The sequence below is a fragment of the Bidens hawaiensis genome, unplaced genomic scaffold, assembly GCF_021521415.1.
Source record: "Bidens hawaiensis isolate Kalapana, Puna unplaced genomic scaffold, B.hawaiensis_p1.1 tig00012418_1, whole genome shotgun sequence".
Classification (NCBI taxonomy): domain Eukaryota; kingdom Viridiplantae; phylum Streptophyta; class Magnoliopsida; order Asterales; family Asteraceae; genus Bidens; species Bidens hawaiensis.
The window spans coordinates 720,636-741,164 of NW_027492014.1; the positions used below are offsets into that span (position 1 = coordinate 720,636).

The 20,529-nt window shown below is 33.0% G+C and overlaps 1 protein-coding gene across 1 annotated transcript; it reads left to right on the top strand.

Moving 5' to 3' along the window:
- The first annotated feature begins 2,286 nt into the window (after nucleotides 1–2,286).
- LOC143540964 (vacuolar iron transporter-like) lies at nucleotides 2,287–5,574 on the top strand. The gene is made up of 4 exons (XM_077033902.1): nucleotides 2,287–2,513; nucleotides 3,811–3,896; nucleotides 3,993–4,107; nucleotides 5,277–5,574. Exons 1-4 carry the CDS (start codon nucleotides 2,287–2,289, stop codon nucleotides 5,572–5,574), a joined length of 726 nt encoding a protein of 241 aa, XP_076890017.1.
- The last annotated feature ends 14,955 nt before the right edge of the window (nucleotides 5,575–20,529 follow it).

A 20,529-nucleotide genomic window follows, 5' to 3' on the forward strand; every position in this document is an offset into this window, starting at 1 on the left:
CAACGCCCACGAGTAATTCATAAGTCCTTTAGTCACGACGAGTAGATTATAAGGTTAAACTAATTACGACGAGTTAACTACTAATAAACTACTCGTGTAGGGAATATAAACCGAGTAAACTAGTTGTCGCGACTAAAGGACTTATGAATTATTCGTAGACATCTATTACGATGCATGAAACTTATTTAGTCGTGACGATTAAATGATTAGCGAACGTGCTCGTTACGTTTGATTTAAGGACACGCGACAAGTTTTAATTGGTTCTACAAACTACTCGTCACGACTAGTTTATAATACCTATTTCTGAACTTTTTTACAAATGATACCCAAAACTATAAATTTGTTTTCATAAATGCTTATTTTGAGAATTTTCCCTTCTTTTTCGTTATGTTGAGTAAAACTTCCTTCTATAACGAAAAATGAAATTTCGATCTCTGCCATCAGCATTTAGTTTCAACGGCATTAAGATGATGTAGGAGACTAGACGAGTAGGTGGCGTTCACTAGTTGGACCATTGAATTCAACGGATTTTACCTCACTGCACTGTTGTATATTCAGGTGAGTGTTCACAGGCGTTGATCCTTAGGTGAAGGATTTTGCCTAATCGAAAAATAAGTGTATCTCAATATAGTAAATTTAGACAGTAGCTCATTTGAAAGATTCATTAGATGTGAGAAAAAGTTATTAAATACTTTCCCAACAAATTTAATTTTGGTAACTTAAATCATCGCGCATTACACGAATTCTATCATTTAAAATTAAAGAATAACCGGACTCATATAAAAACGTAAACGTAAAATTAACTGTTCTTTTACATCCCACGTAATTTATTTGATTAAAAACTTTGAATGTGTAATACAAAATTTCTATAATTTAGCTTTTACTACAAAGCACAAATTACATTTTAATAATTTGAAATCTGGTTATTAGCTTATAATAATAACTTTCAGTTATATTGTGAGTTAAGTATTTCCTCCATCATTCAACTCATCACTTAACATGTCATATCAAATGTTTCACCATTATTATATATATATATAGGATTAGTATCATTTGAGAACTCTTAAATTATTTAAGAACTTGAAGGAACTCTTAATAGCTAACGTTTTTAATAAAAAATTTTGTATGTTGATGTTATTTAAGTGTAGTTTTTATCAGTTATGACATCTATATTTACGATTACAATTATGAAAATTAGTTTTTTTTACGCTTATCTATGTTTTTTTACACATGTGTAAATTTTTACCACATAAATTTTACACATGTGTAACTTGTGATTTATATATGTAATCAAATTTTTTTTTTTATAAATATGATAAAACAAGTCTCAAAATAATGTTAATATATAAAAAAAAGTTAAAAAAATATTTGGTTTTTAAGAGTTCCTAAAAGTTCTTAACTTTTTTTGAGTTCTCAAATGAAACTAACCCTGTATATATATATATATATTTATATATATATATATATATATATAATTTTGAGAACCACTCTGAGTTTTAAGAACTCAAAAAAACTCAACATAACAATTTTTTTTTGAATTTTTTTACATATATATAATATATGAAGGTTACATGTACGTAGAAAAATTATAGAATTTTTTACGCACTAGTCGACTTTTTACATAGATGTAACGGACTTTTAAATTAGTGTAATCACTGTACATTTTTATTCTCTATTATATTTAATTTTTTAATCACATTTTATCTCAACCACATAATCTAATTTATTTAATTAAATGTGTGGTTAATAATGAAGTTTTTAAGTTCTTAAAATTCAACAAGGTTCTCAAATATCCCTTATATATATATATATAATAATAGCCAATTTTCATTCACTGGTTCCGTTTGGACCATGAACCGCCAAACTCGGCCATATTATTAGAAACGGGTTATAATAAGCGAACTTGATCGGATTTCCTAGCGGGTCCCGGTCGAACCTGCCCAACTGGCAGGTCCTGTCCGGGTTTCAAAACACCGGTTCCACGTTGAACCAAACAGTTTTTCCGCCTATGGTGGGTTTCCTCCTGAATGTGTTCTCCAGAATATTCTGCGAATGTGATGATCTAGCATTCTGGTAGGTCAGTAGTCCGATAGTGATCTAAATTTCCGTAAAAAAAAATCGACAAGAGCTATAATAACATTCCCTAAACTCGAAGGACTAGTAGCGAAACTTCACATTTCCCATGCCACCTTCACCATGTGTATGCACCGCTCGCATCAAAAAGCTTTTCAAAACTTGTATCAACTCTCAACACACACACACACACACACTTAACTAACCTAACCAATGGGCACAGTATGTGAATCGGACAAGTACTTACTCAACCGCCACACGGAGAACCACTTCACGGCCGGTGAAATCGTCCGTGACGTCATCATCGGCGTTTCGGACGGTTTAACCGTTCCGTTCGCGCTTGCGGCCGGTCTGTCCGGTGCCAACGCTTCGTCGTCTATTATTCTCACTGCCGGTATAGCTGAGGTGGCAGCCGGTGCTATTTCCATGGGACTCGGAGGGTAAATCCGTCAACCGACTTTATTTTGTAACGGTTTTATTGATTTTAGGCTTAATTTGTTAGCGTATAGTTTAATTATGTGTTTCGAATATGCGTATTGTTGACGTAATTGTTATCTGGTTCGGAATATGCAATAGAATAAGTAATTGCTATAATACTTTGTAGCTGATTGTATGCGAGTGTTATTAGGTTGATTTTAGGTTTAATCTGTTGATTTTGCTAGCGGATACTGTAATTGTGTGTTTTGAATATGCATATTGCTGACGTAATTATTATCTGGTTCGGAATATGTAATAGGATTGGAGTTTGATCAAGTAATTGTTATAATACTTTATATTGAATTGCATGTCAGTGTTATTAGGTTGATTTTAGGTTTAATTTGTTAATTTTGTTAGCGGATACTTACTCATGTTATTTGAATATGCATATTGTTGGCGTAATCGTCGTTTGGATCCGAACTTGTGATAGAATCAAAGTTTGATCAAGTGTTGTATATGTTACTATATATCAAATTGCAAGAGAGTGTTATTAGGTTGATTTGTTGATTTTGTTAGCGGATACTGTAATTATGTGTTTCGAGTATGTGTATTGCTGGCGGAATCATCATCTAGTTTCAAATTTGTGATGAGTCAAAGTTTGATTAAGTATTAATTATAGTACTTCGTATTAAATTGTAAGCGAGTGCTATTAGGTTGATTTTAGGTTTAACTTTGTTGATATTGTTAACGGAGACTGTAGTTATGTGCTTCGAATGTGCGTATTGTTGGCGGAATCGGTATATGGTTTCAAATTTGAGGTAGAAGGACAGAAGTAAAGTTATGATCAAGTAACTATTATAATGCTCCATAGCAAATTGTTATCTGTTTCGAATATGCATGTTGCTGGTGTAATCATCATCTGGTTACGAATTTGTGATAGAGTCAAAGTTTGATCAATTGATCAAGTAATTATCATAATACTCCTTAGGAAGTTGTATGCAAGTGTTATTAGGTTATAGAATTCAGTTTTTAGGCTTACTTTGGTTGATATTGTTGGTGTGATCGTCATCTGGTTTCGAATTTGAGATAGAATCAAAACTTTTTGATTAAGTGAACATTATAATACTCCATAGAAAATTGTGTGCGACTTCTATTAGGTTATAGAATTGAGTTTATAGGTCAAGCATACTGTTCTCGATCCTGAATATCTGATATAGATTTATGACAAATTCGAATATGGAGTCAAACGAGCTTGCTATTATTCAGTTTGATTAAGTTATCTCTGTGGTGAGTTTAATGAAATTTACTTTAAATGAGTAGATATTTGGCTGCAAAGAGTGAAGCTGATCATTATGCTAGAGAGCTACGTAGAGAACAAGAAGAAATTGACACCATACCTGATTCAGGTTAATTCTTAGTTCATTAAAAAATTAGATACATGTTCAATAGAATCACACCAATTACTGATGATTGGTGTTTTGATGATATATAAAAAACTGCAGAGGCCGCTGAAGTGGCGGAGATACTTGCTGAGTATGGTGTGGAGCCACATGAGTATGGGCCTGTGGTGAATGCTCTGAGGAAGAATCCTCAAGCCTGGCTTGATTTCATGATGAAGTAAGTGTTACTACATAAGCATTATAATTGTTGATCTGCCACTTATTTCTTGATTTTAGACAAATGGAATCTTAATAGTGCATGGTTAGGAAACTTTTACTCGTTTCTTGGACTAATATATGTAAGTTAGCCATCGATAAGCTAAACGTCGTGTTTTTATATTTTACTATTTAAGAGAGAGGTTATGCATGTCAGCATGTGATGTGTGTCAAACCAGAAGCAATCTGTCATTCAATTAGAACAACTATAGTCTATAAATAATATTGGTTTGACTGTATTGTTCTGAGTTTTAGGTATATAAAATTGACCATAAGTTTCACCTTTAATCTTATTTATGTGTTAAATTGTGGCTGTTTTAGCATGTTAGCCACACTTTATGAAGGTCAAAACAAATTAAGTTTATTCTAGACAAAAAGTTGTCATCATGATACACTTTTAGACATAAAAAGCTATGAGGAATATTCCAAAAGCAGATGTGAAGAATGTCACATGTATACTAACAGAATATAATAGTATAACACCATACTTAATGTTTTGGGCACGGGTGTCAAATGTGACCCATTGGGTTGAATGGGTTGTAATAAAATTTATATAATGGGTCAGAATGGTTCAAACTAAAAAAGAAAATGATTGAAACGGGCCAAAACGGGTTGACATTTTTTTTATGGAACGAGAAAAACAGAGGAAACTTTTTAGTTTTTTTAGTTTTTGATTTATATTTCGAGATATGATTTTTTAATTTTTTTTTTGAATATTTTAGTGAGGGTTTCTGAAATCTCAACCCATTTTGACTCATTTCAAAAACCCCACATTAAAAGATTAAAAAAAATAATTAAAAAATCATAACTCGAAATATTAATCAAAAACTAAAAAGTAAAAAAAACTAAAATATTTCCTCCGTTTTTCTCGTTCCACTAAAAAAAAAACCCAAGAAATGCCAACCCGTTTTGACCCGTTTCAATCTTTTTCTTTTTTATAGTTTGACCCATTTTGACCCATTATATACATTTATTACAACCCATGGGTCACATTTGCCACCCCTAGTTTTGGGCCAAGTCCAACTGGGTCTCCACTTGACGTGGCCCATACAATATTCACTTGTTTTGACTTGAATCCGTTTTGACCCGTAACCTAATCTTAGTAAATACTGTGTTTCATTTGTTATCCAGATTTGAACTTCGGCTTGAAAAGCCCGATCCAAAACGAGCACTTCAAAGCGCATTTACGATAGCGATTGCATATGTAGTGGGCGGATCGGTCCCTCTTCTACCTTACGTGTTCATCCGAGTGGCTCAAAAAGCTTTGGTTGCATCTGTTATTGTGACCATATTAGCCCTGTTGATCTTTGGGTTTGCCAAGGGTTACTTCACTGGGAACAAGCCGGTTTGGAGTGCCCTGCAAACGGCCTTGATTGGAGTCGTAGCATCTGCAGCCGCTTTTGGCATGGCTAAGGCCGTGCAGAGCTAGTACTGGTGCACGGTTACTTTGTTATTGGTTTTGGTTTTGCACTTTAGATGTTAAAAGTTTGGGTTCCACGGATTTTTTTTAAATGAAAATTGCTTGATATAGTAACACAAGTATGCCATGATGAATCACAGTCAAGTTTTAAATATTCGTGTCGGGACCTAATCGAGTCTGAGTTAAGTTTTTAAATTGAATTCGAACCTACGAATTTCGAGCCTAGCAGACCCGATTATTCAAATTCAAAATCGAATTATATAGTTCTTTTTTTATAAATCACAAACGTATGCATGTTTCTAATTTTATTTATTTATTTTTCATAAGCCCACATTTAGTTAAGGCTTCCAAATAAAAAAAATTAAATATAGATTAGAAATAAATATGTCTATTGGTCTGGTCGAAAGTTTGTGTGTTACTAACTTGTAGGTTAGTTATGAGTTCGAGACTCATTATTAGCACTTTCTTTCTTTTTTTTTAATTATCATAAAAGGGTTATAAAATCTTAGGACTCCAACATTGTTGAGCCGGCCCTGCATAACATGTATAACACTTGGATCAGATGTTAGTTTCTCTAACATTTAAGTCACCTCATATAGGATATTTTCATTATCTTGTTAAAATACCTCATGTGCAAATCACAAGAGGTGAGTTGCCGTTAAAAACAAACGAACGTCTGCTCCAATGATCAAACACTTTATGCTTTGACAAACATTGATGATTAAGTTGTAACTTTTGAAAAAAGAAAATATCATAACCATGTATTATACCTAGCTAGTCTAGGTTTTTTTTAATGAAAACCCAAGTTCAATTTCCACATACAAATACTTTATGGGGACATGGGTGGTTGACTGGCTATGGCACAATGAAAAAAGATCGGGACCTTTGTGCAGTTCGATCTTGAGGGTGTTTGGGTTTTACCATCTGTGGGTCTTTGGGTGGGTGAGTTTTTCGTAGAACTGAAGATAACTTAGAGGCGCTTAAGAGCATCATATAACCAGGTTGGGCCAGCTAGCAGTGACCTTTTGCTATTAGATCACCCCGTACAAAATATCTAAACAATTCTATGCTTGTTGGTCTTTCAAACAATAAAAAAATTAACTTACTAATTCAATGATAGAAGTTTATACATTTCCATGGACATCTCTAGTGGGAATAAATTCAAGCTAATATTTTAGGTCCCACTTGGATACGGCATCCAATTTAGAACAAAAACAATATTAAATCATGAAAATGACCTATAAGTCTATTTTTTAACGGCCAACAAACATATAATGCTTAGGTACCCCGTACGGAGTGACCCAATGGCAAAAGGCCACCGTCAGCTAGCCTAACCCAGCAGTACGGAGCTCTTAAGCGTCTTCAAGTTATCTCTAGTTCCTGGGAAAACCCACCCGCCCGAAGGCTCACTGGTGGTAAAGCCCGGACGTCCTCAGGATTGAACTAGAGATCACAAAAATCCCAGTCTTCCTTCATTGAGCCCACCTTTATCCCTCAAAATGTTGTAAGTGAGGATTGAATTTGGGTCTCCATTGAGAAACCCAAACTTTCTATCACTGTACCACATTATAAATGACGACCCATAAGTTATTTAAAAAGACAATTATATTAGTGCTTAGTTGTTTTACGTTGTAACAATAATCTTCGTAAAATAGCCCGAATTCTTCCTTCATTGAGCCCACCTTTATCCCTCAAAATGTTGTAAGTGAGGATTGAATTTGGGTCTCTATTGAGAAACCCAAACTTTCTATCACTGTACCACATTATAAATGACGACCCATAAGTTATTTAAAAAGACAATTATATTAGTGGTTAGTTGTTTTACGTTGTAACAATAATCTTCGTAAAATAGCCCGAATTCTTCCTTCATTGAGCCCACATTTATCCCTCAAAATGTTGTAAGTGAGAATTGAATTTGGGTCTCCATTGAGAAACCCAAACTTTCTATCACTGTACCACATTATAAATGACGACCCATAAGTTATTTAAAAAGACAATTATATTAGTGGTTAGTTGTTTTACGTTGTAACAATAATCTTCGTAAAATAGCCCGAATTCTTCCTTCATTGAGCCCACCTTTATCCCTCAAAATGTTGTGAGGATTGAATTTGGGTCTCCATTGAGAAACCCAAACTTTCTATCACTGTACCACATTATAAATGACGACCCATAAGTTATTTAAAAAGACAATTATATTAGTGGTTAGTTGTTTTACGTTGTAACAATAATCTTCGTAAAATAGCCCGAATTCTTCCTTCATTGAGCCCACCTTTATCCCTCAAAATTTTGTAAGTGAGGATTGAATTTGGGTCTCCATTGAGAAACCCAAACTTTCTATCACTGTACCACATTATAAATGACGACCCATAAGTTATTTAAAAAGACAATTATATTAGTGGTTAGTTGTTTTACGTTGTAACAATAATCTTCGTAAAATAGCCGAATTCTCATTTCATTTTTGCCCTTAAAAAGAATTGGGCCGGCCCTTAGTCATTTCAATGTGCTTTTATTTGATTTAAAACATACTTTAGATATGTGATTAATTTATTATTATTTATACATACAATAACATGATGTCATGAAGTGGAAAAAGTTTATGAAAAAGACTAAACACAAAAAGAAGCCATATGGTCTTTTGCTTGTTTCATTAAACAATATTATCTCTCTTTATTAGATTTTAGAATTTAGAATACAGTTTTGGACACCCAGACACCTTTTTTTACGTTTCGTATAGGCTATATGTGGCCCTATACGCCCTGTATAGGACTATACGAGGGGTATACGGGACCTTGTACGTCCCGTATAGCTCTATACGTAACCCATTGTTGGGTTTTTTTAGTAAAATGGGTAAGTGTCCTTAGAATTCACCTTTATAATAACTATACGAAATGTTATATATTCATGTCGGCGACCTCCTATTGGCACATGCTAAAATATTTTATTTTATATTAATAAAACTAATTATACATATCTTATTAGTGCTTTCGCATGAGCAATGATCGCTAGCTCAAGTAGATGAGATGAGACATCCAAAGAACTTCAATTTAGAAAATGGGAAGTCTTGGGTTCAAGTTTCACCTGTGATAATAATATAAGAGGTTTTAGGTTGGGTCAGGAGGTTTTCTCATCTATATTTTATAGTAGTTTTTCTGCTGAGGGTGGTCTTCGGTAGTCGAGGAATGTAGATGAGCCGTCGGCCAGCGGGTTTATACTTGCATGGTAGGTCTCCTCCTGAGGGTGATCTCCGTTACTCGAGGAATAAAGATGAGTGTGTGTCAGTGACTCGTTGGTTATCCAAAATTAGCTGTTAAAAAAAAGAAACGAGAGTTTTGCATAGGATATTTGTCCTGTCAAGAATTTAAATAAATAAAGATTAAATCTTTCAAATGGTATAAATCTTGTAACATAAAAGAAAGCCTTTAAAGAAAAAGTATTTATTAAACACGTTGATTATATAATTATATTAAATCAGTCATTTTATAATAACACTAACCAACATGCTATTTTCCAATGTGATAACATACTTACCCTAACAACAATATAGATCAATTAGTTCCGCATGGCTTTACGATAGCCATCAGACTAAACGTAATGGGGCGCTTTAAATGGAGAAAAAGCCTTATCGCCCCCTCCCCCCCCCCCCCCGCGGTTCTATGGGAGCAAAAACGGCTTAGGCGTTTTATACAAAGCGCTTTAAACTCACCTTTTAAAAAAAAAACAAAATTGTTCCAGCCAATTGAACGGGAGTAATGAGGCGTTACGCTCCTTCACAACTACACATTGCCTTGAGAGTGATATCTTTATACGGTCAATTTGAAAACGGCTTAGGCGTTTTATACAAAGCGCTTTAAACTCACCTTTTTTAAAAAAAAACAAAATTGTTCCAGCCAATTGAATGGGAGTGATGAGGCGTTACGCTCCTTCACAACTACACATTGCCTTAAGAGTGATATCTTTATACGTTCAATTTGATTTCTCAATTCATTTCATTCAAACTGCTTACATATTCCAATTATATCAAATCTGATGTAGAAACAGAAACACAGATGTAACGCATAGGGGCGCAAACGAACCGAGCTACTCGAGATCTGCCCATTAAAAAGCTCGATCAAGCTGAGCTCAATCGAGCCCGAGTCCGAGCTCAAGCCTAAAAGTAAGCTCGTTTAATAAACGAGCCCGAGCCCGAGCATCACTTATCGAGCTTAAGCGTCATTTATATAACTTTAAAATACATATTTAATAATTATTAATTAATATATATAATGTTATGAAAAAATAAATACAAATAACTAAATAATATATATTACTCTATACATAAAATTACAATAGAAAAATATGTAAAAATAATTGTAATTATATAAAAAATAATTGATAAATAGTAAACGAGCCGAGCCTGAGCTAAGCTCGAGCTTGAAAATCTGCTCACGAGCCGAGTTTAAGCTTTGAAAATAAAGCTCAAAACGAGCTGAGCTCGAGCTCTGTACAAGTTAAACGAGCTAAGCTCGAGCCTGATCGAGCTCGGGCTCGGCTGATCGGCTCGGCTCGTTTACATCCCTGCCTTAACGCATATAACTTTCTCTCATCTAAGCCGAAGGATGAAATAAAAATGATCCGTCGGTAACCCAAACGCTCATTCAAAAAATAAACGCAAAAAACGTGAAATATTAATTTTACGTATCCCTCCAACTCCAAGTCAAATGGATCACGAGGAGTGGGCCTAATGCTGTCTCAGTGGGCCTAACTCTCGGTCCGTTAAATATAACCTCTTCTCCATCTTCAAACCGATTTCTAGGGTTCCAAACTTCCAATGATAATAATAATAATAATATTCTCAATTGCGTAATTGAGGTTCGTGTAAATTGAAACAATCGTCATATAGTTGAAGCCTGATCGATCAATTAATACTCTAACAGGTATAATTATTATAAATATTTGTACGTTTTTTTTAATTTTATTATTTCCGTTATTGTTTGTTATAAATTGCTGTTAATTTGATCGATTATTGAATTACATACGTTTAAATTTGTTAGAATGATATGTATTGTTTAGATCTCGTATTCGATGTGAAAATTTTGACGTTAGCGTATGATTTAGGGATGAGCAATTTCTATCTATGTAGTTAATGAGGAAAAATATCGGATATCAGTCACGGACCGGTATTTGAGGTGTCGGTGAGATGTCGGTAATTTTAATATCATGTAGAGTTTAGGATATATAGCAATTTAACACTTTTTTTTTTATAATTAACACGCTAATAATTAAGTATACGTGCTTTCCTGGCATTAACAAATTAACCTTTTGGAACTTATAAAACACTAACAATCGTAGCAAGTAGGAAGTGATTAAGGCTTAGAATACTTAACATTGAACACTAAAAATTGATAATTATGACTTAAAACACTGGTATCGGGAATATCGGTGATATATTGGGGTCAAATATCGGTCAATATCGCCGATATAATCGGTCTGACCGATATTTTATCAAGGTACCGAGAACTGATATATATATATATATATATATGTATCGGTGATATATCGGCCGTAGTTGTTAAAAGCCCTGCTTCTTGCGCCGGCTCAATAAATGCGCTTCGAGTTCTTAGGTGAGCGCTTCGGCATTGTCTATGCAAGAACATGAGAACATAAGAGCCGAGCAAAAGAAACGCAAGGGTTGCTATTGAAACTAAGATCTAGGAGAAGTCAAAAGGCAATATCCTGATACATTTGGTTATTCAAGTTTTGGATTCGCATTTTGATTCTTGACTATTTTAGAACTTTTGGTACTAATTAGATGATACTAAATGTTATATAATAGCTTTTGTTTATTTTATTTGAAGAATAGTATTATTTTTCGTATACATAATATATTTTAAATGTGTTATTTAAGTGCGCTTATTTTTCCTCTTGCCCTCGTTTTTTTGCACCTAGACGAGGCCTATACGCCTTGAGTGCACCTAACGCATTTGATAACTATGGTATCGGCGGTATTGACTGCATAGTCAAAAGCCGATAATATCGAGACATACATTATGACCGATACTTTGCACCGATATTTTACCAAGGGACTGATATCGGTGATATATTGACAAAATCGACTGTATAGCTTTCTATAGAATCCCGGGATCGTACTGGCCAGACACAATTGGTATAGGTACTCGATTTTCATGTTTTCAGTACTGGTATGACACCATTCTGTTTCTGTGTTTTTTGGTATTTTTAATGGTATCGAACCGAAAAAATTGGTGTGGTATGAGGCTTTATAAGGCTTCACTCATCGGTCTCATCCCTAGGAGTTAGATTCTATTCGGAAAATTTAGGAGTATCATCATCATCATCATCGTACTCGGTATATCCCACCAATAGCAAAGCTATCGTAGGTCTGAGTACCTCTACCCCTATAGGAATAGAGAGGCTGCTTCCGGTGAGACTCCCGGCTCGATAGTAGTTTTGCATCAAGCCTTGGACATAAGGCAATAACACTCAACCATCGGGACACCGGCTGATTGGTGCATGTACCCTTGTCTTCCGGCTTTCAACATAACCACATGATGCCTGATTAACCTTCCGCAACTTTTAACATTATTTTCACGAGATTAGTAAAATAACGTCAAAATTAGGGCAATTTCACTTTTGCCCACCCGAGGGTTCACACATGTATACATTATATGTGCGCACCGCAAGCAAGGCGTAAAATTTAGGAGTATCATTTTGTTAATAATTCAAAAGAATTTTTAGGTCGAGAATTTGTGAGTTTGTGACTACCTTTTTGATGTTTGATTCAGATTTTCTAGGACATCGATTTCTACTTATTGTTTGATATTAAGTGAGATTGCAAATCGAATGCTTGTGACTGGTGGAATGATAGTGTAATTGTATGAAAGTTAAGTCTTTTTTCATGACAGAGATAGTGAAGTATGATTATAATGTTATATACCTGCAGTATGCGTATGTTTTTCTGTGGGAGACAATTGACAAGCAGCATCATTTAAAACCACAAATGATTAAAATTATTGATTTAAAAAGTGATTGTGGATAAGTGTGGTGGTCCTGGTGGAGACTTGACTAAATGTTTTTGATGTGGAATGTGAGGGTTATGAGTTGTTGATTGTGACATGAAAACAAGTTAATAATCTTTCATTATAAAGCTTACACACAGGATCTAATGGCCAGATATCAAGACATAAACTGCTATAAAGTACACAGTATACACTTTCATTTAAGCTTTTGAACCCTATGTCAAGTGCTAAATACCAAGCGATAAACTGCTATAAAGTATAAACTATAGAGGTGAATCGAAGATGTATTTTCATGCTATGTATTCCAGGTGTGCGCTATACATATTAGGCGCAGCGCAGCAATAGTGTCTTGTAGCCATCTAGGCGCAAAAGACCTTGAAAAACTGGATAAAATCTGCAAAAAGTTTGTTTAAAGTTTGAACTAGCTGAAACCTTGTCTAAAACAGTATAAACTATAGTAGTTTAAAACAGCTAAAAATGTCTGTTTAAACCGTGCACTTTGCTTGTCTCAGGCGCGCGCTTTTAAGCACCTAGGCAAAAGGCCCGCCCTTTGTGCCTTGATCCATTGACTAACTAGGTTTAAGGCCATTGAAGCCCAACTCTAGATCAGACATTGTCATGTTGTTCGTTTTTAAAACATTCTCAATATGAATAGACGAATAATGTGATCTTTTAGGTGGGAGATACCAGATGTGCACCAAAGGGTGGTGCACAACATGTATGTTGCATCTCAACTACTAATTGCATACACTAATTTTTCTGCAATTAAAGTTTGTTTTTGAGGACTCTTGAGTCTTATTAAATTAAGTACTATACTTATCGGTAGTTTATTTGTTACATAATTTATCATGACACCAGTTAGATTGGATCATAACACCAGTATTCCTAAATAGCATTTGTGCTTCTTTACCTCCAAATATATTACTTACAAGTTACAAGGCCATCGGACGGGCTTGAGGTTATCCCTTTAATGCTCCATGAAATTAGTAGTTAGTGAACCGCATTCCACAAACTTAATAAGTTAATAGTGTCAATCTCATAGCAAGTTTTCCACCATCTTCCATTGCTTACTGGTGAACCATCTAACAAAGTGTATCATGTTGAATACTGTTTTTGTTTTACGTATTGATAACATGTTACTGCGAGATTGAGTTATCAGTTATTTATTATTATTGTCTTTCAGGTTAACCAATTCAGTGGACCCTTTTAATGATTCGGAATTAATTTAATCTGCATTTCTTCTTCAATATGAACAATTCTCGTGGTCAAGATCAAGTAAGCCTCCCCAATTCTCGTTAAATAAAATGGTCAAATCATTAATAATATCATTGCACACAACATTCTAGTCATTTTATTCAAAGATTTTAATCATCGTAATATATTGTTTTTTAAAAACAACCCTGTCTTAGGAAACACCTGTTGTAGCCGGTTTCGAAGTCCCAAGATCACCCGACGCAAGCTACAACAACATCTACACCGCAAGCGAAGACGACGGGCGGGACCCACCTGTAGTTCCTCAACACCTGCAACACACTGTGCTAAGCTACCCCACCAACCGAGTCCCCGCTGCACCCCTACCCGACCCTCAACATGTTGTCTTGAACCATCTCTACATTGAAAACCGGGAGGCTCCACGGTCGGTTGTGGCACTCGGGTTCTCGCATCGGTTTCGGGCCAAATATGTGAACGTTGTTCTCTATAAACCGGTTCAAAGAAGGGGCAGCAGCAGCGCTTGACCGTTTTGGTAAGGTTTCGAGTTTTAACAAAACTTGTCCATGTTTTCTTATGATTGGAAAAGTTGATTGAAAAATTTGGGACAGTTTTCATATGTGTGGACTTGAAATTGTTAAACTGGTGTTGATAAAATTTTGCACATCTGGACTGTCTTGATATGTACTTGTGTAAATTTAAGAACTTGCAATGCTTTTTAAATATTTTATTTTGTTTCTATGTGTAGTATTATAATTTTTATACTTTTGAAATTAAATCAGAAAATTTAGTAATTTAATATTTAGCAATAAAGATTAATTGTATCTTTATTCAGTGTAATGGTTAAGCAATTGATTTAAATGAAAGATGATATGTTGGTCAAGTTATCTGTACTACGCTGCTAGTTGTAATTACGTCTTCGACTTCAGTCGTCTTCCTTAGGGGGCGTTAAGCCGTTAACCGTCTTCCTTAGGCGACCATTTGCAGCGTTTTCCGTTGAGTGCCGCAAAAACATGTGACTGTTATGGCATTAGTCGTGTTTGAACTTTTTGATAAGTTGGTAGTGTTTGCACAACACCGTGCACATAATTGACCAAACGAACCAACCAAACACAATTACTGATCATGAGTTTTTATAAATGATGGTAAAATCATTGGTAACGGTTAGGAATTGAAATTGAATATAATTAAACGGATGGTTCAATGATCGATTCCAATTTCCAGATGTAGATTTACCATCGAAAACAAAAAGCTGGGCTAAGATCTTTAACCGAAGATACAGATTCATCACTCCAGATAATCAACCGTGTCTAAGAATACCACTCAGAGACATGTGCTAAGTTAATAAAAAGAAAAAGAAATAAATAAGCATGCAGAAAACAAAAGAAAATAAACTTGTTGGAAATTGTAAACAAAGAAAGTGAATATTAAATAATCTTAGAAGTGGCTGCTGATGAGTCGGACAATTCATGGTGGGTCTTCGGTACGGGTAAATATGTGACCCAATTAACCCATTTGGTGATCTGGACCTGATGTATAACAATAAATACATTTGATATGTTTTGATTTTCGTAGTCAACAAAGTATCACCTGATCTTTGTTTTTGTTTTGTATGTGTTTAGATTAATTATGAAATTACTTTTTTGATGTTTTAAACTTCTAAGTATCGAATAATACTGGTAGTCAGATACATGAATATTATGCAATAGACGACGATATGATTTTAAGCAAGTTTTTTATTAAATAAAGATGCATATGAAGGTGTACTAGTTGGGTGCCCGCGTGACCCGATACTGTTCTGACATGAAACCTGTTATGATATGATCGCTTTCTACTCGAACCCGTACCGACCCAATCCAAACCAAACCAAATTAACCATTTTTGTATCAACTCGTTCTGATCCTAATCGGGTCATACACATGACCTAAGCTCAGTAGACTCGACATGTTGCCGGTTCTAACTGGTACTCACGTAGTATGCATTTTTTTTAAATTAAAAAAATATAGCAATATCATACTCAAATTAATTAAATATAATAAAAATGCTTGTTTTTACGATATAACTTTTAAAAAACAATGTTAGCGTATGAAAAATGTATGACCGTTAAAAATTTGTACGGTAGTTGTCTTTGAATAAGGGGGTAAATACTGTACATGTGTAACTATTATAAAATTAGGAAAAGCTTATTGAAATTAAAAGTAACTATTTTTTATGAATTTAAAGTTAAGGTAAATGATGGTGTTTTAAAGACAATATTGCACCTAAAACTTCATAACTTTATACATTACGTGTTGTGATTTTTGCATTGAATGTTCTACCTCTTAACCTTCACCGTGCATATATACACACACACACATATATATATATATATATATATACCTATTCTAATAAAGTAAAATAAATGTAGACACTTGTCATGTTTTGGTTAATTCTTATAATTTTTTCCCCTCCAAAACTAATATACCCTAATATAGATAATAAATTAATAATGATTCACTTTCCTTTTACACTATATTTATATAATATCTATATATTTTTATAAATATAAATATTAATATATTATTTTACTATATATTTCAATATACTTAGTGAATTTCAAAAATCAACAATAAATCATGTTTCTCAAATGAAAATTGTTTCAGGTTTTTTTGTGGAACTTAAATTTGATTTTATGGGCCAAAAGTTGGTAAATAGATTGTTTAGTACAAGTTAACTGCATTTAGGTTAAAATTTGTAACTGGTCAAAAATGAAAATTTTGAGTATTTTTAAAAGTTTGAAAATGCAAGATAGATTTATCATCAAATTTGTTATAAATTTAAAGTGTTGACTTTAAAATTTCAAAAGTATGACAGTTAGAAGTTTAAACATAATTCGAGTTTCAAATTTATTTTTAAGGGCATTTTTTGAAATAATTAAAAGGTTCGGGATTTGGAAAACTGACTATTTTTCCATCAACTATTAAAATATAAGAAAAGATTGCGAACACTTTCGACGTGCCACCCCCATGCCTATCAATGCTTCTAACATTTATCAAATTTGAAATATTTATGCCAACATTAATTTTTCTTTCAATGGTGATCAAAACGTTGTATGGAAAGCATATCATGTAAAACTATGCTCAAATGAATATTCACAAGATTGAATTGGTTAACATGTTATTTTTTATGTTGTCATTATGACAAAGTCGAGAAGCCCTCTAAAACTTATCAAAATCTTTTTCATGGTGTAGCTCAGAAAAACATAGCTCTTGAAGAACATCCATTGTTACAATTTAACGTTCTACTTTCCTTTGATGGATGGTAAATTGATAAATATATCAATAAAGGTAACACTTCTTTTGTATTTAGGCTGAGTGGTTAGACCTACTATCATATGAGAAGCTTTATCTTCGAAATTGGTTCATAACCAAAAGTCTTTCAATTATACATATATGGCACCGAGAATGAATTTTTCAATAGAAAGAAGCATTTCGGGTACGTTTTTGCACGGACATTTTTTTATTAAGTTCATTTAAAAAAATCATTTTGTGATATAAATAAAATCAATTTATATACACATTGTATAGATACAAGCATAGATGTAATACATTTTTTTATATACGCTGTGTAATTATTTTTTTACTTATAATTTGAATTATCCCGTGTGTGACACGGGCTCTAAAACTAGTATATATATATATATATATATATATATATATATAAAAGGGTTCAAATAAGAATAAAGAGTTTCCTAGGAATGGTAAGAACCAATAGATTTTTGACATTTGGCATTAAAATCTATGATAAAAGAATAATTCTAAGAAACTATGTCGGTTATAATGGTGAAAGAGTAATTCTAGGAAACTATGTTGGTTTTTTGTAATTTTAAATCTCAACCATTGATTAACATAATCCAATGACTATGATTTATTCCTAGAAAACTATCTCTTTTTATTTTAACCCACCCATATATATATGATCCAATACAATAATCTTTTATCATACATTACGTACACGACACTTCGAAACGTTGATTTTTAAAAACCCAAAATTACAATTACACTCATCTACTTGTCCCTCTCCCTCCACTCGCGGCATCAGCACACCTCCTTCACCATCAGCACTTCAATTGAATTGAATTGAAATACACCATTTGAAAACACCCATTTGCAGAACTTTAAATACGTTAAAGATTTGTTCATTTGATGAAATCGATGATTAAATCGATGGTCGATTGATGATTTCTTGATTATTATGAAACTATATGAAGTGATTTCAGCATTCAATTTCATGTTACAGATAGTTTAATTTCATATTTTAGCTTCTGAACGTTTAAAGGTTTGTTTAGAACGTTTAATTTCATATTCGAGGTCTGATTAGGGTTCTGAACTTCTAAACTTTTTGTTCTGAACTTCTAAACCTTTTGTTCTGGACTTCTAAACTTAAACGTTTAAAGGTGTTCGTTTTGGTCAAAACGTTTAATTTTGTTTAGAACGTTTAAAGGTGTTCGTTTTTTGTTAAAACGTTTGGCTTGAACGTTTAAAGGTGTTCATTTTTTGTCAGAACGTTTAACTTGAACTTTTAAAGGTTTTCTTTTTTGTCAGAACGTTTAACTTGAACGTTTAAAGGTGTCAGAACGTTTTAGTGTCTTCAGTTTTGTTCAGAACGTTTAAACATAATATTTTGAACCGTAATCAGTGCTCAGTTGAGTATAGTATTCTGCAATTTCATAATCGATTGATGAAGCTAAATCCTTCTACACATTAATTTGATTGATTAAATCATCATTTTCTGATCAATTTTGAAGATTTTTGATATTCAACGACATTTCATTTTGATTTTGGTTTTTTTACTTTAGAAATTTCATACTTTAAGCTCTGATTAGGATTTAGAAATTGGATGAGACAGAGCGATGAGTTCAGAATTTGGATCAGAATGGATTGGTAATCGACGAATTTGATCATGAACTAGTTTGGGTTATTTACGAAACTGCCACCATGTGTTTTTTAATCCAACGCTCTGGAAGGTCACGTACGCAATGTACGATAAACCATAATTGTACAATAATCCACCCCTATATATATATATATTGACGTGTTTTTTAATCTAGTTTGAGACCCGTGTATTACACGGGTAATTGATGAAAAAATTAATATTTAATTATTAAGCGAAATACAAAAAAAAACAATAAATTATTATACATGTTAAGAGAAAATCTTTGTAAAGTAATGTTTAAAACAATCTAGATATTTATTCCGTTATTTGCATCCTTCAAATGAGTGTTTAATAGTTATTAGTTAACAAATAAATGACAATGAATGATATTAGAGATTTAGTTGGTTTTAAATTGTGAGGATTAATGTGAGAGTGATAAGTGGCAAAACATAGTAGGTTTTTATTAGAGAGTATAGATATGTGTGTGTATATAAAGTGATATAGAGTTAAGACCACTGTATTAGTATAATTTTATTTCAACTTCAAAATATAACTAGTTTGTTTTCTTTCTTTTTGCTGTCCGCAAGCAATGATTTGAGTATTTGACGTTGGGGCCTTTGCGTTTTTAGAAAGTAAAAGATGTTTTAAACTAATTTTGAATAAATAAAAAAATAAATTTATATTAGTGTATTAGGACATTTTTAATAATTTATGTGATAATATTGGGCGTTAGTTATATGTGACGTCGACTGAAATTCTTTATTTATTGAGTTCTCTTATTGAATAATTGAAAAGGGTTTAAATAATATATCATAATAAATTGTTTTTGTTAAAAGTATAAACTAATTATGAAACCAATTGTGGTTAACATTAGTTTATTGAATTATTGATCAAGAATTGTATGAACGGTGGAAATGGAGTTGACACTATAATTTACTATCTTATATTTACATCATCTTATGGTATTATAAAAGCTTATCTACTTTGATTTTATTAATTAATTTCTACTTTATTATAGTTATATAGAGCTATGATCATTCAACTCTTCAAGAAACTTACAAATGAACCAATTAAGGAATTGATAAAGTTATAACCAAATTTTTATTATTATAATTATTCTTTTTTGGTGTATGCGTGTAAATAACTTGATTATGTAAAAAAAGTCCGCAATTAAAATCAATCTTTTTATAAAATATGTTTCATGTCGGATAAGTTTGTATATCTTCTTTTATAACTTACATATTTTGTCGCATTTCTCCGTTTTGAATTACAAAAATACTTTTTGTGGTCGACCTAACGTCTAATTTTTATAAAAGTCTTATGTTTGAGGTATGAGGTTTAAGTTTGAGATCTAATTAAGTTTTATTTAAAAAAACTCATTTAAGTTTATCTAAAAACTTTCATCAAATCTACTCCAACTTAATATAAAGGGACTATTGTGGATTTTTTTGGTTTGGTTTAAGCTCAAACCAAACAGACATGTACACACCCCTATTTTTGTCATTTAAACGGCCATACGGAGAGTTTTCCATGCCAACTCCTCACTACCACCACTTCTAGCTTCACACAATTTGTCAAGAGAAAGAGAAAATAAATATTTTTGAAAGATTAATGAAACTCTATTGTGTTACGCACGCTTATAAGGGCGTGTTTGTTTCACAGAATTCGTGAGAATTCAAAGGAATTGGAATTAAAATCTCATATAATGGCGTGTTCGTTTCGTTAGAATTAGAATCTTAATTCCATTTTGGTGCGTTCAATTGTTAAATAATTGAAATTGTAATTGTAATTCAATTCCTTCAAATTCCTTTAAATAAAGGAATTCCAA